General features: G+C 42.9%; 3 protein-coding genes and 1 pseudogene across 4 annotated transcripts; 2 read left to right on the forward strand and 2 right to left on the reverse strand.

The window, feature by feature from the left end:
• Positions 1-1,125: 1,125 nt before the first annotated feature.
• On the reverse strand, positions 1,126-2,849 carry LOC129464744 (TATA-box binding protein associated factor 11 like protein 2). 2 transcript variants are annotated; one of them, XM_063619328.1, is made up of 2 exons: positions 2,555-2,849; positions 1,126-2,325 (listed from the first exon to the last, which is right to left on the reverse strand). In XM_063619328.1, the coding sequence occupies exon 2, from the start codon at positions 2,248-2,250 to the stop codon at positions 1,654-1,656; it is 597 nt and encodes a 198-aa protein (XP_063475398.1). In that variant the 5' UTR covers positions 2,251-2,325; positions 2,555-2,849; the 3' UTR covers positions 1,126-1,653. The 2 variants fall into 2 exon arrangements, with proteins under 2 accessions (XP_063475398.1, XP_063475399.1); XM_063619329.1 differs by having other exon boundaries at positions 1,128-2,325; positions 2,645-2,849.
• Positions 2,850-8,054: 5,205 nt separating this feature from the next.
• LOC129464880 (histone H3.Y-like) lies at positions 8,055-8,901 on the forward strand. The gene is made up of 2 exons (XM_055246318.2): positions 8,055-8,152; positions 8,241-8,901. Exon 2 carries the CDS (start codon positions 8,329-8,331, stop codon positions 8,899-8,901), a length of 573 nt encoding a protein of 190 aa, XP_055102293.1. The 5' UTR covers positions 8,055-8,152; positions 8,241-8,328.
• Positions 8,902-13,389: 4,488 nt separating this feature from the next.
• Positions 13,390-20,996, forward strand: LOC129464650 (histone H3.Y-like; annotated as a pseudogene).
• Positions 18,769-19,677, reverse strand: LOC129464472 (TATA-box binding protein associated factor 11 like protein 2-like). The gene is made up of 2 exons (XM_055245747.2): positions 19,664-19,677; positions 18,769-19,447 (listed from the first exon to the last, which is right to left on the reverse strand). Exon 2 carries the CDS (start codon positions 19,357-19,359, stop codon positions 18,769-18,771), a length of 591 nt encoding a protein of 196 aa, XP_055101722.1. The 5' UTR covers positions 19,360-19,447; positions 19,664-19,677.
• Positions 20,997-25,280: the final 4,284 nt, after the last annotated feature.

Consider the following 25,280-nt stretch of genomic DNA (forward strand, 5'->3'; position numbering starts at 1 on the left):
TCTAGTGTTCAGAAAGTACTAGACCTGCCACATCTGCCACAATACAGCTTCAAAGACCACTCAATGCCATGGAAAAGGAATGAGCTGAGAGCAATCTAAAGACTGGGAGATAATGAGTCTTTTGGATCTTACTTCTTTTGGTTGCTCAAGCACTTTAATTCCTGAGAGAGCCCTCCCATCTCCATCAGTTCTGCCAAGAACCTGTACCCTCCTTGTGCCTCTAAGACACACTGGTTTAACTTGTTATACGCCTTTACAAGAAAGTTGGTAAAATAAAAGGAAAGCTAAACAATGTCAGAATATGGAGGTATGAAACAGAATTTCCCCATACTTGGTAAAGTTTAGAAATTTGTGTAATACCCAAAGGCAGATTCTATGTACAATAAGTCCTATTTTAAGAGCAAAAGCTGAGTGTATGAGGAAATACAACTATATTTTATGAGGGTATCATTGGCTTCAGGAAGAAAGAGTACATGTTATTCTCCATTCAATATTAGAGCTGAACTATGGGGTCTTTTCGATTCTTTTGGCTTATACTCTGTGATTCAGGGGGCACATGGCAAAGCTAAACAGACTGAAATAGCACCATGGATATCTGTGAGCTGTGCTGGGAAGGTTCACAGTGATTCCATAATAAATCTCAGGTCTTTATTCTATAATGAAAAATTACCCTTTTGCCTCATAAAGGTAAAGCAGAGTATGCACAAGTAGAGTATGGAATAACTTTGTCACTCGTAATGAACCTACTTGGTCCGATATTTTAATAACTTCTCCCATGTCTCTGTACTCAGGTTTGATTTTCTGAGTGGATCATCGGTAGAAGGAATAAAATCAAGAATACTCTAAAGCAATGTTTTGAACTAAATTTCACTGTCTCTGGAAGCACTGGTAATATCACCATGTGTAGCAAACATGAAGTATCAATAGGCTCTCTCTATGCCTTTTAAACTACATATAGGTTCATTACAAATGACGGCGTGAGGAAAGGTGGTTTTGGAATTGGTTTCTCTCTGGTCTTATACGATGCATCTATACTATCTTACATTATAAAAAAGTAAAGGATCACTTGCTGACATAAAGCACAGTAGGCAGGAATAGGAGAAGAGTCAACTGAGAGAAAAAAACGCTTTGTGACTTAATTTTTATTTCTGCAGTTTGGAAAAGAGTTTAACTGTTTTCGTGATGACTCACAAAAATACATATGAGCATGAAAAATACACAGGACAACAATTGGGAAACATTTCTGGAGGCTTCACTTACTGAAACCCAGACATAAGCATACAAGCTAAGACACGGCAACACCAGGCTTCAGCATGAAACCGTACAAATCTCCTGGAAAGAGCTTCCCTCTCTGAATGCAGCTACCTGTCCACAGGATGCTCGAGGCCCGGGTACCTTTATTCTTCCAACTAGAAAGACATACAAAAATGCTTCAATATGAACTCGGAGGCCCAAACATTTAGCCAAGGCTACTATGAAACAATCTGCTATCTTCATCCAGGTAAGGCCAACTTCAAATTGTAAGACACTAAGATTATGGGTAAATCCGGGGTAGACTGAGATGCAGAAGCTCCAGCAAACACAGTCCTGTCATTGGAAGACAAATGCAGTACTTATTCCTGCACAAACAGACCCTTCCCTCTGGCCTTGGGCCTAGAACATGATTTTTTTGTAGTTGCTGTTGGGGAAGAGGCCCTTGGGCTTTAACCTGCGAACAGCCTCCCTTAAATGCTTGGGCTGCAGTGGGGGCGTTTCTCCCCACATCTCACACACGTCCAGGGCCTCTTCCACCACCTCTCCAACGAAGACTTTGGCTATTCCAGCCATGGCAATGGCCACGTTCTCAGGCACCGATCTGCCAGTGATAGACTGCATCAGACCTGCAATGCGTGCTTTTGGGAAAGCTGACCGGCGACACACTTCGTAGCGGGCCAGTTGCTCCTCAGACATGGCAGACAGCAGGGTTGTCGTCCTCTGAGCCTCCTCTGCATCCACGGTGGGCTTCCTCTCCTTCTTTCCTTTGGTACCTGTTTTCCGTCTTTTGGCTGCAGGAGGAGCTGAGGCTGAGGCTTCATTGTCACCTTCTGTGAGGTCCATGACATCCTGACTCCTGAGCTCACCTTCCTGACCCCCGGCTTCTTCCAAGTTCCCATCTAGGTCCTCAGGGATTCCATCCTTGTTGCTGCCCTTCAGACCTCGGGGCATGGCGAACATCTCAGCAGACACACCCGTTTGTCTGCCTGTCTCCATGGGTGAGATTCAAGTCTGCTCCATGACAGCAGCTATAGAGGCAGAAGTTCCGGCTGGGGTGGTTTGATTATGGATCTGCAGTGAGAACCTTTCAAAGATTTTAGCTGCCGTGTTTCTGCTGAGCCATAGTTTAGCCACAACTGGACATAGCTCCCTGCCTCCCCTTCCCACACACAAACACACACACTGGTTTTTCTCACTTCCGCAACGTGAAGAAACTTGTGGATGGAGAGTATATTAGTTTTAGATCAATGCAGAATAAATTCTCACAAATTTTGGATATTTAAAACAAACCCCAGCTCACAGGTCAGAAGTTCTACTAGGCCAAGTGACTGCCTCCTGCTCAGGGTCACACGAGGGACCTCCAGGATGGGTCTGGCTGTTTGGTCGTTGCCTTCACCTGAGAAGGGTCTGGCTTCGATCTGATTTGAGTTGGTGGCGGAATTCGATGCCTTAGGGTTGTGAAACCCAGGCCCACGTGTTTGTTCTGCCTGCTGCCGGGAGGACACTCTCAGCTCCTACAGGTGTTGCCCAGGTCTGGGCTGTGCGGCTCCCTGGGTCTGCACAGCCAGTGCTGAGGAATCACCCACAGGGGAATGGAATCTCAGGGAGGTTCAGTTCCTTATAAAGAGCTCAGATGATTGAATTAGACCCAGCACTTAACAGCTATTGGTTCAGGGTATTCCTAATCTAATCAGGGGTCTGGGCGGGCCCATCAATTCAAGGTTCCGCCCACACTCAAGGGAGGGGCAGACGCAGGGCTAGACTCTGAGGGGTGGGAAATGCAGGGGGCATTTAAGAATTCTGTCTTCCTCACAGAATCGCAAACTTCACATTTCACAGCAATAAAGAAAACGTTTACAGTAAAAATGAGACATTTTATGAAGTTGCACGTTAGAAAACTTAAATGTCTGAGAAAAAAATCTCTAGCTCATAGGGAAACAAGTGGTTTATCAGAAACTCTGAAAACAAACTGGGCTGGGTGAGGGAATATGAAAATATTATTTCAATTTTATTCTATTTTATGTATTTATTTTTGAGACAGAGTCTCGCTCTGTCCCCCAGGCTGGATTGCAGTGGCCTGATCTCAGCTCACTGCAGCCTCTGCCTCCTGGGCTCAAGCAACTCACCTGCCTCAGCCTCCAGAGTAGCTGGGTCTAAATGTGCGCACCACCACACCCGGCTAATTTTTGTATTTTTTAAAGTAGAGGGGAGGTTTCACCATTTTGGCCAGACTGGTCTTGAACTGCTGACTTCAAGTGATCTGCCTCCCTTGGCTTCTCAAAGTGAAGGGATTACAGGCATGAGCCACTGCGCCCAGACTTCAATGTATATATTACATATATATGTATACATAGGACACAGAGAAGCACCAAAGAGACATAAAATTATGTCATGCACAAAGATATAAATCACATTTAGGGAAAATTATGTTGAGAAATGGCATAAAAGGTACTTCAGAAGATAAAGCAAACAGTCAAATATCTGACTTTTAAAGAGCTTTTATTTATTCAAAAATTTTTGGTAGAAGATAATAAATTACTGGCCAGGCCCCGGTGGCTCACGCCTGTAATCTCAGCATTTTGGGAGGCTGAGGTGGGTGGATCTCCTGAGGTCAGGAGTTTGAGACCAGCCTGGACGACATGGTGAAACCCCTCTTTACCAGGAACACGTATTTACATCGGAACCTTTGTAAGTCATGTAGGGCCTTTCCTTTCCAACATTTACTAGTACTGAAGGCATGATCGGTAGGTTATAAGCACAAACAAATGGCAACTCAAAGAGGGAGAAGCATCCAAAATTTGAAAATTAACCCCTGAAATAAAACAAACACAGATACATAAACTTCTCATGAAAATTAATTGCCATATACAGTTATCTCTCACTATACTCTAAAAAGACACTGAATTTATCTAAGCTTTATATACTCCTCACTTTTCTCTTAAACTCTAGTGGGTCTCTATCTAGAGAGATAAACACTCTAGAGAGAGGTCTAAATTAATGACTTCTTAAATGAAAAGATAAGAAGGCCATATGCCCCCCAAAATATGCAAGATACTCGAGGCATAAAGTACAAAATTTAATGTTGATTTATGTTTATTTTTATCTAAGGAAAAAGAATTAAATTAACTAATATGTATATACAAAATGACTATAGCCCATTAATAAAGCTTATAAATAACAAGATATATATGTTGGGCTATTCCAAAATGTTTTACTGGCCAGGCGTGGTGGCTCATGCCTGTAATCCCAGCACTTTGGGAGGTTGAGGCAGGCAGATCACTTGAGCCCAGGAGTTCGAGATCAGCCTGGACAACAGAGCAGAACTTCTTCTCTATAAAAAATACATAAATTAGCCAGGCGTGGTGTGCATGCCAGTGGTGCCCGCTACTTGGGAGGCTGAGGTGGGAGGATCCCTTGAGCCCAGGAGGCAGAGGTTGCAGTGAGCAGAGATCTTGCTACTGCACTCCAGCCTAGGTGATAGAGCAAGAACCTATCTCATTTTTTTAAAACAAAAAGCTCTTAATGATAAGATGCAAGTGGAAAAAAATAAGAAGCGCCTCCTAGATTAACTCTTCGAAAACATAAACCTCACAGATGATAGTAACTTCAGCCATCCACTCTCTTCTGAATGGATTAGATAGATTTCCACAGAAACCTATGGGCCACACCCAGGTCATATTTTATAGTGCCCCAGAGAAAAATTACAGACACTTTGTACCCTACAACACACTTAGCTGCCTTCTAAGCATCAATGTTAGGAACATATTTGAATTGCTTTTAAAATGATAAAAGCATTTAAAGTTTTTCCCATGAAAATAATTGTCATTCTTTATCCCATTACTATAATTCTTGCTCTGAAATCCCTTCTAATTTTCTTAAACATTTCTTCCATTCCTGTCTATGCTTAATTAAAAATTTTTTTAATTATGTCAGAACCACCATTATTATTTTGCAGAATGTATACAAAGGCATTCATAACAAGCAGAGCCTTTCCGGATGCACCCATAAAGGTGCTGGCAGAGGAAAGTGGTAAAACTGTTACACCCCATAACCATTATGTGGCTCTAATTGTTAACTTAAGAATAAGAAACATACTAATTAGATGGCTGTTTTCTTGATCGCTGACATCCCCTTTGTAGACAACAAACTCAAAAAACTATTTTTCAACAAATATTTATTGAACACTTTTCGACATGCTATGTATCCTGCAGGAAATGCTGTATTTATGAAGTTGAACTGTCCTACCCTAGAAATTTCAAAACCTGACACTTTCCAGTATTATTCTCAATTTTTTTAACATTAGCTATGCTGGAAATTTCTTAATGGATTTGGTCTGTCAGAAAACAAGTCAACGTCTTAGAGGCTCTAAGTCTATCCAGTATAGTTCGAGGCTGGTTTCTTGTATAGTTACTGCTTTAATTTTTACACAAATACTGAATGTGGATACATAATTGACAGTGCCTTAGATATTCAGATACCATAAGTTTTTCATTTTATTATCATTGAATTTCTTATTGAGTAGAAAATGCTTCTGCACAACAAAAGAAATAATCCTCTTAGTAAACAAACAACCTATGACATGGGACAAACTATCTGCAAGCTGTGCATCCGACAAAGGACTAATAGATACAGAATCTACAAGCAATTCAAAAAAACAAACAAGAAAAAATAAATATAATCCCACTATAAAGTGGACAAGTGATGTGCATAGAATTTTCTCAAAAGAATATACAACAAAGATGCCCCACATCACTAATCATCAGAGAAATGCAAAGTGAAACCACAATGCGGTATCACCTTACCCCACCTGAATGACCATTACTCAATAGCCAAAAACAATAGAGGTTGGGGTGGATGTGGTGAGAGGGAATGCTCAGGCACTGCTGTGGGAATGCAAATTAGTGTAACCTCTGTGGGAAACAGCATGGAGATATCTCAAAGTACTCAAAGTACATCTCCCATTCGATCCAGTAATCCAAATAGTGGGTAGACACACAAAAGAAAAAGAACTCACTCTACCTAACAGACCTGCACACATATGTTTATCCTAACACAACTCACAATTGCAAAGATATAACATAAACCTAAGTGCCCACCAGCTGATGAGTGAGTAAAGTTGAATGGGGTTCATATATGCCGTGGACTACTACTCAGCCATAAGCAATGAAATCACGTCTTTTACAGCAACTTGGATGAAACCGCAGGCCATTATTCTCAGTGGAGTCATTCAGGAATCTACAGCTAAATGGTGCACATTCTCACTTAGAAGTGGGAGCTAAGCTGTGGGTAGGAAAGGCACACAGAGTGGTAACACGGACATTAGAGACTCAGAAGTGGCAGGGAGACGGGGGGATGAAAAACTGCCTACTGGGTGCAATGTAGGTGTAGTAGTCACGTGACAAGCTCACTAAAATTCTTGACTTCAACACTATACAATTCATGTATGGATCAAAAACCACTTATGAGTGGTTTTTACAAGCTAATGAAACATAAATTTAAAAAAAAAACTAGACAACTAGAAAATAATGATACTAATCTCTAATTTAAATAACGCTAACAGGAATGTATTTTGTAATATTGACGTCATGAAATCTATCATTCTGTGCGTGAAGTCTGCATTGAATTGAACAGTAATTTTTATTACAGGTATCACAAAAGTTCATTAAGGGTAAATTGAAATAGACTTCACCACCATACAATTCATCTATGGTGCCCAAAACAATTTGGTACTGCTAAAGCTATTCAAATAATGAAATGTTTTCAATATTTACTTAGCTAAGCTGTGACCTTGGTTCAGCAATTCAGTGAGGTCACAGCTGACTTCTCAGGACCTCATGGTGTTTTCATCCTCGGCAACAACAGGCTAGCTCAGTTCAGGCATCAAATCCACATTCAAAGTGGAAAAGAAGCCAAAGGGGGCATCAGTGACAGTCACATGTCACCGTTTTCTCAGAACAGCTTTGCCTTCCCCAGGAGGCCACCAGCAGATTTGAAGGAGCATCACCGTTGAGGAAAAAATGCCCCAGGAGAATCCCTCACAGAGGAGTGGCCATTTCAGGTTTCTGTATTCCCCTTCCCAGTTCACTTCATCCTCATGGGACCTGATGAAGACCTCATGATCTGAAGCCTTGGTGTTTTTCCACAGACATGTAAGTTGTCTAACATGCAACTTGTTTTTGTTTTTGCTTTTGTTTTTGTTTTTGTTTTGAGATGGAGTCTCACTTTGTCACCCAGGCTGGAGTGCAGTGGCATGATCTCGGCTCACTGCAACTTCTGCCCCCCAGGTCCAAGCGATTCTCCTGCCTCAACCTCCCGAGTAGCTGTGATTACAGGTGCATGCCACCACACCTGGTCAATTTTTGTATTTTTAGTAGAGTCGGGGTTTCACTGAGTTAAGCGAGGATGGTCTCAATCTCTTGACCTCATGATCCACCCACCTCGGCCTCCCAAAGTGCTGGAATTACAGGCGTGAGCCACTGTGCCTGGCCTAACATGCAACTTTAAGTAACTATTTCTTGATGTAAATTTTCAGAATCCGTTCGGCACCCAAAACGTTAAGTGACAGCTCTCATTTGCCATCCCTCCCACAATGCACAATCCAGAGGTCTGTCCCTCTCTCGGGTGAGGAAGAATGCAGGGACTTAATGGGCTTTCACAGCCCTGATTAGGTTAAGCATCTGCTGAAGCACAGAACGCAGTGGAAGGTAGCTGGGTGGGTCTAATCCAATCATCCAAGCCTCCTATAAATGACTGAATTTGGCTGAGACCACAGAGATCTCCAGCTAGAGCAAGACTGCCCGGGAGAAAGATTCCCCACTGCTGTGTGCAGACCTAGGAATCCCAACACTACTCAAGGAGACTGAATACAGGGACCCCGGACCCACTGATCAGTGAGCTGGTAAGTATGGGGCTGGGTTGGAAGGGGCTAAGTGTATGGGAGCATCTTCTGCACAGATCCCAACAGACTCTCTGAATCTTGCCCACAGCCCCACCACCGTTGCTGTCTGGTACCAGCACTGCCTGCGGTTCACCAGGCTCAGCCCAGTGACAAGGGAGAGGCCACAGCCCTACACCATGGCTCCCATTAAGCAGACCGACCGCAAAGCCACTGCCTGGCAGGCCCCCAGGAAGCCCCTGGCCACCAAAGCCGCCGGCAAGAGGGTCCTGGCTACACGAGGGATCAGGAAGCCTCACCGCCACACGCTTGGCACCCTGGCGCTGCACAAAACCAGAAAGTACCAGAAGTCCACGCAGCTGCTTCTGCACAAGCCGCCCTTCCAGCACCTAACGCGCGAGATCGCCCAGGCCATCAACCCAGACCTGCGCTTCCAATGTGCGGCCACTGGCGATTTCAGGGGAACAGCGAGGCCTACCTGGTCCCCCTCTTTAAAGACATCAACCTATGTGTTATCCATGCCAGGGGTGTCACAGTTATGCCCAGAGACATGCAGCTGGCCCGCCACCTCCGCGGAGAGGGTGCTGAGGAGCCCACGCTCCTGGGAAACGCTGCCCTCCAGACGGCTTCGTCTCCGTTTGGTTGTGTTTTTCATCGTCTCTGTGTTAATCATAGTTCTGATATTAGCAGCTCTCTTCACTTTTGGTTTTATGTCCCTCACGGGGTCCAAAAGTAGCCCTGCACATGATTAGGAGCAACAACACAGGCAGATATAACGGGTATGAGTGTTTCTGTTTTCTTTTGTTTGTAAACTTTCCATCTACATTGAGGGTCTAAAGCATTCATGTCAACTGGGAATTTCTCACTGAACGCCTTTCAACAGTTCATATCAGGAACAATTGTGAAAAAAATTTGTTCATTAATATTATTGAAAACCAAATAAATTTCTTATTGGTGGCAAATAGATAATGTCTCCTGCATTTGATCAAACAGCAGATGCGATTCACACTCTGACTTTTCCTGTATGCAGCTCCATGTTCTCAACGTTCCCTGTCTCCTGGGCTGTTCCTGTGTGTGTTTGCTATGAACATACATTACACCCGACTTTCTAAAATGTGAATAGAGTCTCTATACACAAGTCATTTCACATTGTGGGAGGCAAAAACCAGTGTGGGTCTGTTTATGGGTGGGAAAGGGAGAGAGGCACCCGTTAGAAGTCCGATGCAGCCCCTCACCAGCAGCTGAGCGTCCTAGAACACGGTCATAGCCGTGGCCATGGCTGGAATGATACAGGTCTTGGTTAGGGAAGTGGTAGGAGAGGCCCTGGTTGTGTTTGAGATGTGAGGAGACATGCCCCACTGCAGCCCAAGCATTGGAGGGAGACCTTTCTCAGGGGACAGCCCAGTGACCATTTCCCAAACACCTACTACAAAACAAAGTCATCTTCCTCTGGGCCGAGCCTAGAAAGAAAGGCCTGATCTTAGAGGAGAAGGTACTGGTTCCGGCCTTTCTATGACAGAGCCCTCTGTAGGCTGGAGCTTCAGTATCTCAGCCCATCCTGGACTTATCCATAACTTAACGTCTTTCTTACATCTTACATTAGTCTCACCCAGATGAAGGCAGCAGCCTGATTAATAATGTCGTCCAATCATATCTGTATCTCAGATGGGGCACAACGGCTTCTTTCTATAATCAGAGAGCATTTTGGGAGACTGGGGTTGGTGGATTGCTTGAACTCAGGAGTTCCAGACCAGCCTGGGCAACATGACAGAACTTCCTCTCTACAATTAAAATGGAAAAAAAAAAAAAAAAAAAGGAAAAAGCTAAATGTGGTGGTTGGTGCCTGCTGTTTCAGCTACTCCAGAGGCTGAGGTAGGAGGATCTCTTGAGCTCCAGAGCTGGAGATTAGAGTGAGCTGAGATGGAACCACTGCCCTCCTACCTGGCTGACAGAGTGAGACCCTGGCTCAAGAAAATAACAATCGTTATCATCATGTTTGGGTCTCTGAGGTCCATGTATGAGGAGGCGTTGTTCTAGGGCTTCCTAGTTGGAAGAACAAAGGTACATGGGCCTTGAGCATCCTTTGGATGGGGAGCTGTTTTCAGAGAGAAGAAAGAAACCCTTTTAAGAGACTATAGTGGATTCATACCAAATCCTGAAGTGGATATAACTTAGGATTTTTGCTCATATGTCATTTTAAGGAGATACAACAAAGTCTTCCCTTACAATACTCTATCCTGAAGGTCCTGGGCTTTCTAAGAGTACTGGAGTAGTTGCCCTTGTAAACATTTAGTACTTTTCCATAACTTTTCCTGGGGAATCAAGCACCTCTTTTCCAGCTTGTAAAAATAAAAATGAAATTTAAAAAGTTTTCTTCTCTAAAATGACTCTTTTGACTTTCCTACCAAGACTGTTTCATGTCGGGGAGTGACGTTTTATGATGTCAGAATGGTAACACACTCTAGGAGCTGCATGGAAACCTAAGAGAAGCACAGACCCCAGATACCCCGTCTAATCTGGGCACTCCTTTCCACACCTTCACCTCCAAGGAACGGCCCCATTGTAAATTAGGTTTATGGCTGAAATAACATGTTTCTTTCTGTTTTATGTTTCTCTAAAACAGAAATACATATGATGACAATACATATTCTTACTAGATAATGTTCAATTGTTACTTTATTTTCCAAATTATTCTATAAGAACACAAAAATTAGAAATAAAATTCCCTCTCAGTGTAGGATTTGACCATTAAATATTTTGTGTAATTGAACATCATTTGTAATTATACTGACATGTAATTGACCCAATACCCTGAATATAAGATAAACGGTAACAAATGTATAACCTACTAGAAGAAAACAGGCATATCCTCATTGACAACGGTTAACCCAGTGATTTTTAGAATACGTCCCAAAAGCAGAGACAGCAAGAGGGAAAATACATAAATGGATTGCATCCAAATGAAAAACAAAAAATCTGCAGAGCCGACAAAACAATCAACACCATGAAGAGACAGAATCAAAAAGAGAGAAAATATTTGCAAACCCTACAACCAATAAGGAATTAACTATTTACTGCCCAAAATACACTAGGAACTCCAAGGACTCAAAACCAAGAAACAGTACAATTTAAAAACTGGGCAAAGGAACTAAATAATAGACATTTCTGAAGAGAAGCCATGAAAGTGGCCACCAGGTATATATCCATATATACCTGCTGTTACTAGTATATATATATATATATATATATATATATATATATATACTCAATGTCACTAATCTCCAGAGAAATGCAAATAAAAACTGAAAGAAGATAACACCTTACGTTCATTAGAATGGCTATGATCAAAACATCAAAGACAACACTTCTTAATGAGGATGTGGAGGAAAGGGAGCCCTTGCATTATTCCTGGGAATGTAAATTAGGAAGCCATTATAGAAAACAGTATGGAACTTCCTCCACAAACTAAATAAATAGAGTTACCATATGATCCAGCAAGCCCACACTGGGAGGGGTATATCAAAAGGAAATGAAATCAGTCTATTGAAGAGATATCTGCACTCCCACATTGATTGCATCACTACTTACAAGACCTAAGATAGGGAATCCACCTAAATGTCCAAAAGCAGATAACAGGAGGAGGAAAATCTGACATATATACACAAGGGAATACTATACAGCCTTAAAGAAGAAGGAAATCTTGTCATTTGTGACACATGGGTACACCTGGAGAACATCATGCTAAGTGAAATAAGTCAGGCATAGTTAGGAACACAAACACCACATAATCTCAATGCTATGTAGAATGTCACAAAGGTAGTCTGATGGATGTAAAAGAGAAGAAAGGTGGTTGTTTGGGGCTGTGGTGGTGGGGGGTGGGGAATTTGAGAAGACATTGGTCAAAATACACAACATTTCAATTACATAGGGAGAATAAGTTCCAGGATTATTGTATAACATCATGACTATAGTTAACAATAGATCGTATTTTTGAAAAATGCTATTAACATGAATGTGCAGTGTTCTCACCACAGTAATATATATGTGAGGTAATGGATGTCAGTTACCTAGATTTAGACATTAGACAATGTGCACATACTTTAAAAAAGCACTTTGTACATAAGAAATATATAAAACGAGGTGTGTCCACACTTTAAATATGAATACACAAGTCAATAGTTGAGTGGTTGCAAGGGACCGAGAGTGAAGGAGAAGTGCAGCGACTGGACAGAGTGCAATTGTATGGAAGTGAAAGTAGGTCCATAGAATACAATAACAGTGGATGCATGTAATTATGCCTTTGCTAGAATCCATGGAATATACAACACCCAAGTGAATCATAAGGAGAGCTTTGGTGTTGGAGTCAGAGTCGTGTGTCCATGTAGGTTGAATGGTTGTAGACAATGTAGCACTCTGGGGCAGAAAGTTGATAGTGAAGGGGGCTCTGCATATGTGTGGGGAAAGGATACTGGGGACCTCTGTTCCTTCTGCCCAATTTTCACGTGAAAACTAAAGGTTTTTCATAAAATGAGCTCTATTTTTAAAACAGAAATGTGAACTTATTTTGTGAGTATTGATTATCCTGGAAATTCCTGTTCTGTGTGTGGTACATGAATTGCATGCATGGACATTAAATGTATACTATAAGTTATCAGAGAAGCCTGTGCAATGTGTATTGAAATAGGGGCCTTTGGCTGGTGTGTTGTTTATTTGTTTGTTTGTTTTGCTTTACTCTACTTTGCTTTTTCTCATGAAGCCAGTAGTATGAAAGTAGCAGCTGAGACCTCGGTTCAGCAGCTCAGTGAACTCAGGGCTGGCTTCACGGGGCTGCATAGCATTTCCAAAGCGGGCAGTGGAAAGAAGCCTCACCCCCACATCAAGGTAAATAAGGAACCAGGGGGGGCTTCAGTGACAGGCACATATGACCATTTGATCAAAAAGCCTCAGCTTCCCCCAAAGGCTACGTGCAGATTTCCATGAATGTCGCTTTGGGAGGGAAAAATGCCCCCAGAGCATCCCTGATAGAGGAGTGACCATTTCGGTTTGCATCTTCTCCTGCTGGTAAGTCTGGGGTGGGTTGGAAGGGGCTCAGTGTGCGGGAGCATCTTGTACACGGATTTCAACTCACAGGCTCTCTGAATCCTGTCCACAGCCCCACCGCCCTTGCTCTCTGAGGCCAGCGCCGCCTGCAGTGGGCCAGGCTCAGCCCAAGGAGAGGGGAGAGGCCACTGCCCACCCCCATGGGGCCCATCAAACAGACCGCCCGCAAAGCCACCACCTGGCAGGCCCCCAGGAAGCCCCCCGCCACAAAAGCCGTCGGCAAAAGGGCGCCCTCTAAAGGAGGGATCGAGAAGTCTCACCGCTGCAGGCCTGGCCCCACGGCGCTGCGTGAAATCAGAAAGTACCAGAAGTCCACTCAGCTGCTCCAGAGCAAGCTGCCCTTCCAGCCCCTGGTGAGCGAGATCCCCGGGCCATCAGCCGGGACCTGGGCTTCCAGAGCGTGGCCATTGGTGCTTTCAGGGGACCAATGAGGCCTACCTGGTGCGCCTCTTTGAAGACACCAACCTGTGTGTCATCCATGCCAGGAGCGTCCCAATTACGCCAAAAGACATGCAGCTGGCCCACAGCCTCCGTGGAGAGGGTGCTTAAGAGCCCACGCTCCTGGGAAATCCTGTACTGTAAATGGTTTCCTTTGCGTTCTGTTGTGTTTTTCCTCTTCTCTCTGTTAATGATAGATATGATGTTAGAGGTTGTGTTCAGTATCGGCATCATTTCCCGCACGGGGTTTAAAAGTAGCTAAGCATATGATTGAGAGCAAAAACCGAGGCAGAAATCACAGGTAGTGACTGTTTTTCTATTTTCTTTTAATTGGAAATTTTCAATCTACAATGAAGAGTTAATACATTCATGTCAAGTGGAAATGCCTGAGTGAACACGTGTCAGTAGTTCAAATCAAGAACAGTTGTGAAAAAACTGGTTCCTTAATTTTATTGAAAAGCAAATCAACTTATTGGTGTCAAACCGATAATGTCTCCTGTGATTGATCAAACAGCAGATGAGATCCACACTTTGGCTTTCTCCATATGCAGTTCCATGTTCGCAATGTTCCCTGTCGCCTGGGCTGTTCCTCCTAGTTTGCTATGAACATACATTAATCGCTACTTTCTACAATATGAATAGACCCTGTATCCACAAGTCACTTCACATTAGGGTTGGCAGAATAACCAGTGTGGGTGTGTCTGTGGTGGGAAAGGGAGAGAGCCACCCTGTAGAAGTCCGATGCATTCCGTCAGGTGCAGATCATTGTCCTAGAACCAGGTTACTGCCATGGACATGGCTGTAATGACGCAGATCTTTGTCGGGGAGGTGGTAGGAGAAGCCCTGGACGTGTGTGAGATGTGGGAAAATGTCCCTGCTACATCTCGGGCATTGGAAAAAGGCCTTTCACAGGGGACAGCCCAGGTGCCACTTCCCCAATATCCAGTACAAAAATAAAATAAAATAATCATCTTCCTCTGGGAAGATATTGGTCTCACCCAGATGAAGGCAGCAGCTGGTTTCAGAATCCCTTTCAATCATATTCATACCTCAGACTAGGCACAGTGGCTCATTTCTGTAAAACCAACACTTTGGGCAGCCAAGGGCGGCAGATCGATTGAGCTCAAGAGTTCCTGTCCAGGCCAGGAATCTTGGCAAAACCTCCTCTCCAGAAAAAAAAAAAAAAAAAAAAAAAATTAGCTGGGTGTGGTTTCTGGTGCCTGTGGTTTCACCTACTCGGAGGCTGAGGTGGAAGGACTGATTGAGCTCTGGCGGTGGAAGTCAGAGGGAGCCAAATTGACATCACTGCCCTTCCACCTGGCCAACAGAGTAAGACTCCATCTCAACAAACTAACAATCATTGTCATTATATTTGGTTCTCTGAGGTCCATGCATGAGCAGGTGATTTTCTGGGTCTTCCTAGTTGGAGGAAGAAAGGTGCATGGGCCTTGGGCATCCTGTGGATGGGGAGCTGTTTTCAGAGAGAAAAAAGACATCCTTTTAAGAGACTATGGTGGATTCACACTCAATCTTGAAGTTGCTATGACTTTGGATGTTGTTGCTCAAATGTGATTTTAAAGAGATAAAACAAACAGAAAGTCTTCCCTTACAATACTCTATCCAGAAGGTCCCCGGGGGGCTTTCTAAGAGCACTGGAATCGTTACCTTGTAAACATTTAATACTTTTCCATAACTTTTCCTGGGAAATCAACCAACTGTTTTTCAGCTTGCAAAAATAAAAATGAAATTAAAAATTAGTTTTTCCGGCCAGGCGCGGTGGCTCACGCTTGTAATCCCAGCACTTTGGGAGGCCGAGGCGGGCGGATAACGAGGTTAGGAGATCGAGACCACGGTGAAACCCCGTCTCTACTAAAAATACAAAAAAATTAGCCAGGCGTGGTGGCAGGCGCCTGTAGTCCCAGCTACTCGGAGAGGCTGAGGCAGGAGAATGGCGTGAACCCGGGAGGCGGAGCTTGCAGTGAGCCGAGATCGCGCCACTGCACTCCAGCCTGGGCGACACAGTGAGACTCCGTCTCAAAAAAAAAAAAAAAAAATTAGTTTTTCCTCTAAAATGGATTTTTTCACATTCAGACCAAGATTGTTTTATGTCACAGAGTGATTTTTCATGATGTTAGGATGGTAACACACTCTAGGAGATGCATGAAAAACTAGACAGAGAAACACAAACCCCAGAGACCCTGTCTAATCTCTTTATTCATTTACACACATTCGCCTCCAAAGAGCTGGTCCCAGTGTAACCTATATTAATGGCTGAAATAACATACTGATGTGTGTTTCGTGCTTGTCTAAAACAGAAATGCATACAATAACAACATATTGTTAATACTAGATGATGTTTTATTTTTAGTTTATTTTTCAGATCATTGTATTAAAAATATAATGTCCTCTCATTGTAGGATTTGAGCATTAAATATTTTGTGTAATTGAAGCCTATTTGTAATTATGCTGACATGTAATTGCCAAATACACAGTATATAAGATAAACAGTAATAAATATATAGCAAAAATAAAATGGAGTTCCAGTTTTCAGGGTGACACCTAAGGAAATTCCATGGCATCACTCTATCTTCACAATCAGAAAAAAACTGAAAAAGGAAGGAATCAATATCTCGTTTGAAATCTTTCTGAGTGACGATGTCAGGGGAAAATAAGAAGAGAAAATAAAAAGATTTCGTGGTTGTCTATCTTCAAAGTACGCCATCAAGCTGTAGGAACAAAAATGGCATAACACTGGCATAAAAACAGACACCTAAGCCACTGGATAAGAGCAGAGAGTCCAGAAATCAGTCCATCCATATACAGCCAACTGATAGTTTAAAAGGGTGCCAACAACCCACCACCACAAAACCACAGTTTCTTCCATCAGTGGTGATAGGTAAACCTGGTAGCCACATGAAGAAAAATGAAATTGGACCCCTTACTGTACACAAGAATAAATCCAAATAAACTAAAAACTTGAAACTATAAACCAACTAGAAGAGAACAGGGGACATCCTCATCGACACTGGTTAAGCCAAAAACTTTGGGAATATGACACAAAAGCACAGACAACAAAAGGGCGAATAGAAAACTGGATTGCATCCAACTTAAAAAAAAAATCTGCAAAGCTGACAAGACAATCAACACCATGAAGAGACAAAATCAAAATGAGAGAAAATATTTGCAAACCCTACATCAGATAATGGATTAATTACTGTCCAAAATACTCTAGGAACACAAATGACTCAATAGTAAAAAACAGCACAATTTTAAAACCGGGCAAAGGACCTAAATAACATATATATCTGAAAAGAAGACATACAATGGCCAACAGGTATGTATATACATATATATGCTCAACATCACTAATCATCAGAGAAATGCAAATTAAAACTGAAAGAAGATATCACCTCACACTCATTAGGATGTCTATGATCAAAAAGTCAAAAGACAATTGTTGGTGAGGATGTGGAGGAAAGGGAACCCTTGCACTATTCATGGGAACATAAATTAGGGCAGCCATTATAGAAAGCAGAATGGACGTTCCTCCAAAAATGGAAAGAATAGAGCTACCATATGATCCAGCAATCCCACACTGCCAGGGATATACTGAAAGGAAATAAAATCAGTATTGAAGAGATATCTGCACTCCCATGTTAATTCACAATAGCTAAGATTTGGAATTCACCTAAATGTCCAAAAATCGATGACAGGATGGGGTAAATCTGATATACATGCACAATGGAATACTATGCAGTCTTAAAGAAGGACATCTTGTCATTTGTGACACATGGGTGCACCTGAAGAACATCATGCTAAGTGAAATAAGCCAGATGTAGGAAGACAAATACCAGGTCATCTCAATGATATGTGGAATCTCACAAAGTTAATCTAATAGATGTCAAAAAGAAGAATTCTGGTTGTCAGGGGCTGGGTGGCTGTGGGTGAAGGATTGAGAAGACTTTGTCGAAATACAAAACATTTCAGTTATATAGGGAGAATAAGCTCAATGACTATATTACAACATAGTGACTGTAGTTAACAATACATCATATTCTTGAGAAGTGCTATTAGCATGGATGTGAAGGGTTCTCGCCACAATAATGCATATGTCAGGTAATGGCTGTCAGTTACCTAATTTAGATATTAGACAATGTGTACATACTTTATAACAGCATTTTGTACATAAGAAATATATACAATGAGATGTGTCTGTTTTAAATACAAAGAAATAAATCAATAGTTGAGTGGTTACAAGGCACTGAAAGTGAAGAAGCAATGTTTTGAACTAAATTTCAGTGTCTCTGGAAGCACTGGTAATATCACCATGTGTAGCAAACATGAAGTATTAATAGGCTCTCTCTACGCCTTTTAAACTACATATAGGTTCATTACAAATGGCGGCGTGAGGAAAGGTGGTTTTGGAATTGGTTTCTCTCTAGTCTTATATGATGCATCTATACTATATTGCCTTATAATAAAGTAAATGATCACTTGCTGACATAAAGCACAGTAGGCAGGAATAAGAGAACAGTCAACTGAGAGAAGAAAATGCTTTGTAATTTAATTTTTATTTCTGCAGTTTGGAAAAGAGTTTAACTGTTTTCGTGATGACTCACAAAAATACATATGAGCATGAAAAATACACAGGACAACAATTGGGAAACATTTCTGGAGGCTTCACTTACTGAAACCCAGACATAAGCATACAAGCTAAGACACGGCAACACCAGGCTTCAGCATGAAACTGTACAAATCTCCTGGAAAGGGCTTCCCTCTCTAAATGCAGCTACCTGTCCACAGGATGCTCGAGGCCCAGGTACCTTTATTCTTCCAACTAGAAAGACATACACAAATGCCTCAACATGACCTCGGAGGCCCAAACATTTAGCCAAGGCTACTATGAAACAATCTGCTGTCTTCATCCAGGTAAGGGCAACTTGACATTTGAAGACACTAAGATCGTGGGTCAATCCAGGTTAGACTGAGATGCAGAAGCTCCAGCAAACACAGTCCTGTCATTGGAAGACAAATGCAGTACTTATTCCTGCACAAACAGACCCTTCCCTCTGGCCTTGAGCCTAGAACATGATTTTTTTGTAGTTGCTGTTGGGGAAGAGGCCCTTGGGCTTTAACCGGCAAACCACCTCCCTTAAACGCTTGGGCTGCAGTGGGGGCGTTTCTCCCCACATCTCACACACGTCCAGGGCCTCTTCCACCACCTCTCCGACGAAGACCTTGGCTATTCCAGCCATGGCAATGGCCACGTTCTCAGGCACCGATCTGCCAGTGATAGACTGCATCAGACCTGCAATGCGTGCTTTTGGGAAAGCTGACCGGCGACACACTTCGTAGCGGGCCAGCAGCTCCTCAGACATTGCAGACAGCAGGGTTGCCATCCTCTGAGCCTCCTCCGCATCCACGGTGGGCTTCCTCTCCTTCTTTCCTTTGCTATCTGTTTTCCGCCTTTTGGCTGCAGGAGGAGCTGAGGCTTCATTGTCACCTTCAGTGAGGTCCATGACATCCTGACTCCTGAGCTCAACTTCCTGACCCCTGGCTTCTTCCAAGTTCCCATCTAGGTCCTCAGGGATTCCATCCTTGTTGCTGCCCTTCAGACCTCGGGGCATGGCGAACATCTCAGCAGACGCAACTGCTTGCCTGCCTGTCTCCATGGGTGAGATTCAGGTCTGCTCCGTGGCAGCAGCTGTAGAAGCAGAAGTTCCGGCTGGGGTGGTTTGATTATGGATATGAAATGAGAACCTTTCAAAGATTTTAGCTGCTGTGTTTCTGCTGAGCCATAGTTTAGCCACAACCGAACACAGCTCCCTGCCTCCCCTTCCCACACACGAACACACACACTGGTTTTTCTCACTTCCACAATGTGAAGAGACTTGTGGATGGAGAGTATATTAGTTTTAGATCAATGCAGAATAAATTCTCACAAATTTTGGATATTTAAAACAAACCCCAGCTCACAGGTCAGAAGTTCTACTAGGCCAAGTGACTGCCTCCTGCTCAGGGTCACACGAGGGACCTCCAGCATGGTTCTGGCTGTGTGGTCATTGCCTTCACCTGAGAAGGGTCTGGCTTCGATCTGATTCGAGTTCCTGGCAGAATTCAATGCCTTAGGGTTGTGAAACCCAGGCCCACGTGTTTGTTCTGCCAGCTGCTGGGAGGATGCTCTGAGCTCCTACAGGTGTTGCCCAGGTCTGGGCTGTGCAGCTCCCTGGGTCTGCACAGCCAGTGCTGAGGAATCACCCACAGGGGAATGGAATCTCAGGGAGGTTCAGTCCCTTATAAAGATCTCAGATGATTGAATTAGACCCAGCACTTAACAGCTATTGGTTCAGGGTGTTCCTAATCTAATCAGGGGTCTGGGCGGGCTTATCAATTCAAGGTTCGGCCCACACTCAAAGGAGGGGCAGACACAGGGCTTGACTCTGAGGGGCAGGAAATGCAGGGGGCATTTCAGAATTCTGTCTTCCTCACAGAATCGCAAAGTTCACATTTCACAACAATAAAGAAAACATTTACAGTAAAAATGAGACATTTTATGAAGTTGCACATTAGAAAACTTAAACATCTGAGAAAAAAATCTCTAAGTCATAGGGAAACAAGTGGTTTATCAGATACTCTGAAAATAGACTGGGCTGGGTGAGGGGAATATGAAAATATTATTTCAATTTTATTTTATTTTATTTTATTTTATTTTTTATTTTATTTATTTCTGAGACAGAGTCTCGCTGTGTCCCCCAGGCTGGATTGCAGTTGCCTGATCTCAGCTCACTGCAGCCTCTGCCTCCTGGGCCCAAGCAACTCCCCTGACTCAGCCTCCAGAGTAGCTGGGACTAAATGTGCGTGCCACCACGCCAGGATGCATTTGTATTTTTTAAAGTAGAGAGGAGGTTTCAGCATTTTGACCAGGCAAAGCCACCGCCTGGCAGGCGCCACGAACACCCTGGCCACTGCAGCCGCCGGCAAAAGGGAGCCGCCTACAGGAGGGATCAAGAAGCCTCACCGCTACAAGCCTGGCACCCTGGCCCTCCGGGAAATCAGAAAGTACAAGAAGTCCACGCAGCTGCTCCTGCGCAAGCTGCCCTTCCAGCGCCTGGTGTGCCTGATCGCCCAGGCCATCAGCCCGGACCTGCGCTTCCAGAGCGCGGCCATTGGCGCCCTGCAGGAGGCCAGCGAGGCCTACCTGGTGCAACTCTTTGAAGACACCAACCTGTGTGCCATCCATGACAGGAGCGTCACAATTATGCTCAGAGACATGCAGCTGGCCCGCCGCCTCCGTGGACAGGGTGCTTAAGAGCCCACGCTCCTGGGAAACCTTGCACTCTAGACGACTTCATTTCTGTTTGGTTGTGTTTTCTTTTTTCTCTTCCCCCTGGAACTGGTAGTTCTGATGTGAGAAATTTTGTTCTCTTTTGGTTTCTTTTCCCTCCGGGGGTCCAAAGGTAGCTAAGCATAGGATTGCCAGTGGAAACGTAGGCAGAAATCAGGTGGCAGTTGTGTTTGTGTGTGCTTGTTAGTAAACGTCTCATCTACTTTGAGGCTCCCAAGGCACTAGTGTCAAGTGGAAATGTCTCTGTGAGCGAGTTTCTGTTGAACTCTGTAAAATTATAAAGAAATCGGTTTCTGTTTTCTTTACTACGTCTGCATATGGGTTCTGTAAACAAAATAAATTTCTTATTAATGAGAGCTAAACGGTGTTTATTGCATTTTTTGAAACAATAGATTCAAGGTATATTTGGAGGTTTTATGTGTCCGCCTAGATGTTTTCAGTGTTTCCTTTCTCCTGTGCTGTTTCTCCGAGTTTGCTATGAAAATACATTAAACTTTATTTTCTAAAATGTGAATAGACTTTTCTATTTACAAGTTACTGCACATTGTGGAAGCTGTGTGGGTAAAATCCAATGGGGTATATCTGTGTGTTGAAGGGAGTGCGAGGCACCCGTTAGGAGTCTGATGCAGTCCATCTCTGGTGGTCTATATCCCGGAGTGTGATCATTGTCATGGCTGGAATGGTCAAGGCCTTGGACACAAAGGTTGTAGAAGAGGCTCTGGACATGTGTGAGATTTGAAAAGGAGATGCCCCTGAGAAAGCTTGCCTGCACGTTCAAGTTTAAGGGCCACATTTTTATCAAGTACCAAAAAATTATGTGATTTCCAGCCCCAGACTAGAAAAGTAATCCTGCTCCTGAGGGAAGAAGTACCGGCTCCATCTTCCCATAACAGAAGACTCTGTGTGCTGGAGCTTCCGTATCTCAGTCTACCCTGGACTCACCCTCGATTTTAACACCTTCCTCAAACTCTGGCAGAGTCTCACCTAGATCATGGAAGCAGCCTCTTTCATAATCACTTTGACTAAATATGTGTTCCTCCTTGAGTGAATTGAATCATTTTTCTACATCTTCCTAGTTGGAAGGAGAAAAGTGCATGGTCCCTGAGCACCTTTCGATCCGACAGCTGCTTTGAGAGAGAAACGCCTCCCAAGAGACTGTGATGGTTTCCCACTGAAGCCTGAAGTTGCTCTGCCTTACGATTATTTCTGGGTTTTCTTTTCCTGTCAATTAAGTTACTAGTTCATATTTTCTGTTGGATTTTTTTAAAAAGAGCTTACTGATGAGATTATGGCTTTCTCATAAAAAATACTACTTTGGTGAAAGTATATTCAAATGAACAATACTTGAATTTCCGGTACTTACAAGTACAATAGTTGAACATGGCATGGTAGGTGAAAGTGAGAAGTAGAATTTGACAAACACCATTTTACCAAACATTATGTTCCCTTGAATATGTGACTAAGAAAAACTAAGTAGAAAAAAGAAACACCTTATCTATCTCATTAATAGATTTGTTTAGAAGAAAATATTTTTTACAAAATGCTACCTATGTCTTGATATTCCTAGACATGGCACTAACTTAAAATTTCATTAATCGTCTCTCTAATATTCATGTTACTTGAGAAACTACTACAAAGGATTTGACTGCATTCATTTTATAAGAGCCCTGCCCTCTTCTCCCCTGTATATGTATGTTAGCACTCTGTGTTGTACTCTCTTCTGTAGAAAACACAAATCCAACAATTTATCATTTCAGCTTTTTTAGTTTGGGTACAAATTTTTGTGAGTTATACTTTTAAACTTTTTACTTTGTACTTTTAAAGACTAGACCCTAGATATTATGTGCTTGAGAATAGTGGAGCTAGATTGCTTAAACTTTATTTGGGCATATGCTAAGTACTTTTGTGGGGGCCAAGGCAGGCAGTGAGGATGTTAAGCTTATCCCAAAATATTGAATTATTGAAAATAGTCAAGTACAGTCACTTTACTTGTTAGAAATTTCATCACCACCTTACCAGACACTACATTTTTCTAGGCAGTCTCCAAAGGCACATTATGAGATAGACTTTAAGAATAGTGATGAAGCTCCAGGAAAACTTTATTGTCACTAATATGTAATACAACGAGCCATGAAAGCTAACAAAGATTGTGCCTAGAAAGATACCACCTTCTACAGATTCCTTCCTCGAGAGCTGTGGCTATATAATATTACATATTGAGAAGACTTTGAATGTGTAGGGACACTGAACCTTCCCAGCTAATCCATTTTTCCTCTTTGAGAAACAGCACTGTGTTGCTGCTTCTGAGCTGACCTCTGAGATCTCGATGGGAACTTGTTTCTGTCTTCAGCAGTTCAGCCTTACTCAGACCCCACTCAAAGCATTGAGTTCTATGGGGGGCCGGAAAAATGTTCTAAGCTTGTGTGTCCAATCACCACTGTCAATGCTCTCTGCAGTGGCTCATCCCCACTTCAGGCTGCTTGGGCCAGGTTTTCTTTACTCTAGGGTTAAGAGACTGCTAGGCCTGCCACATCTGCCAGAACACAGCTCCCAAGACTCCTCAGTGCCATGGGAAAGGAATGAGCTGAGAGCAATCTAAAGACTGGGAGATATTAAGTCTCTCGGATCTTACTTCTTTTGGTTGCTCAAGCACTTTAATTCCTGAGAGAGCCCTCCCATCTCCACCAGTTCTTCCAAGAACCTGTGCCCTCCTTGTGTCTCTCTAAGACACACTGGTCTAACTTGTTATATGCCTTTACACAGAAGTTGGTAAAACAAAATGAAAGCTAAACAATGTCAGAATATGGAGGTATGAAACAGAATTTCCCCATGCTTGGTAAAATGTAGAAATTTATGTAATGCTCAGCCAAAGATAGATTCTATGTACAATAAGTTCTATTTTAAGAGCAAAAGCTGAGTGTATGAGGAAATAAAACAACATTTTGTGGAGGTATCTTTGGCTTCAAGAAGAAAGAACAGATGTTCTTCTCCACTCAATGTGAGAGCTGAACTGTGGGGGCTTTTAGATCCTTTTTGCTTATACTCTGTGATTCAGGGGGCACATGGCAAAGGTAAACAGACTGAAATAGCACCGTGGATATCTGTGAGCTGTGCTGGGAAGGTTCACAGTGATTCCATAATAAATCTCAGGGCTTTATTCTGTGATGAAAAGTGCCCTTTTCCACAGAAAAGGTAAAGTAGGGTATGAACAAGTGGAGTGTGGAATAACTTTGTAACTCTTGATAAACCTACTTTGTCTGGAATTTTAATAACTTCTTTTCCTCTGTTGCTGTACTCAGGTTTGATTTTCTGAACGGATCACTGGCAGAATGAATAAAATCAAGAACACTCTAGGCTGGGCACAGTGGCTCACACCTGTAATCCCAGCACTTTGGGAGGCCGAGGCGGGCAGATCACGAGGTCAGGAGATCGAGACCATCCTGGCTAACACGGTGAAACCCCGTCTCTACTGAAAATACAAAAAATTAGCTGGGCATGGTGGCAGGCACCTGTAGTCCCAGCTACTCGGGAGGCTGAGGCAGGAGAATGGCGTGAACCTGGGTGGCAGAGCTTGCAGTGAGCCGAGATCGTGCCACTGCACTCCAGCCTGGGCGACAGAGTGAGACTCTGTCTCAAAAAAAAAAAAAAAAAAAAGAATACTCTAAAGCAATGTTTTGAACTAAATTTGGGTACCTATAGAAGCACCACAGCAAACCTGAACTATCAATACGCTCTTTCTATCTGTGTCTTTTAAACTGCTTAGATGATCATTACAAATGGCTCTTTGCAGAAAGGTGGTTTTTGGATTCTGTTTCTGTCACTCTAGTCTTATAAGATGCTCCTGTATTATGTTACTTTATAATAATGTAAAGGATCACTAGCTGACATAAAGCACAGTAGGCAGGAATATGAGAACAGTCAAATGAGAGAAAAAAATGCTTTGTGATTTTATCTTTATTTCTGCAGGCTGGAAAACAGTTTAACAGTTTAACTGTTTTTAAGATGACTCACCAAAATCCATACCAGAATTTAAAATACATACAAGGACAACAAATCCATTGCCCCTGCTCAGGCACAGCCTTCAGGGCAGAATATCACTTGGGAAAAGTTTTTGGAGGCTTCACTTATTGAAACCCAGACATAAGCATACGAGCTAAGGCACAGCAAGTCCAGGCTTCAGTATGAAACCATAAAACACTCTTGGAAGGGATTTCCCTCTCTGAAAGCAGCTATCTGTCTACAGGATGA

Source organism: Symphalangus syndactylus, chromosome 16, assembly GCF_028878055.3.
Source record: "Symphalangus syndactylus isolate Jambi chromosome 16, NHGRI_mSymSyn1-v2.1_pri, whole genome shotgun sequence".
Taxonomy (NCBI): Eukaryota; Metazoa; Chordata; class Mammalia; order Primates; family Hylobatidae; genus Symphalangus; species Symphalangus syndactylus.

Excerpts from the sequence above, each read along its gene's own strand:
- LOC129464744 (XM_063619328.1), bottom strand. The coding sequence starts at position 2,250 with ATGGAGACAGGCAGACAAACGGGTGTGTCTGCTGAGATGTTCGCCATG.
- LOC129464880 (XM_055246318.2), top strand. The coding sequence starts at position 8,329 with ATGGCTCCCATTAAGCAGACCGACCGCAAAGCCACTGCCTGGCAGGCC.
- LOC129464472 (XM_055245747.2), bottom strand. The coding sequence starts at position 19,359 with ATGGAGACAGGCAGGCAAGCAGTTGCGTCTGCTGAGATGTTCGCCATG.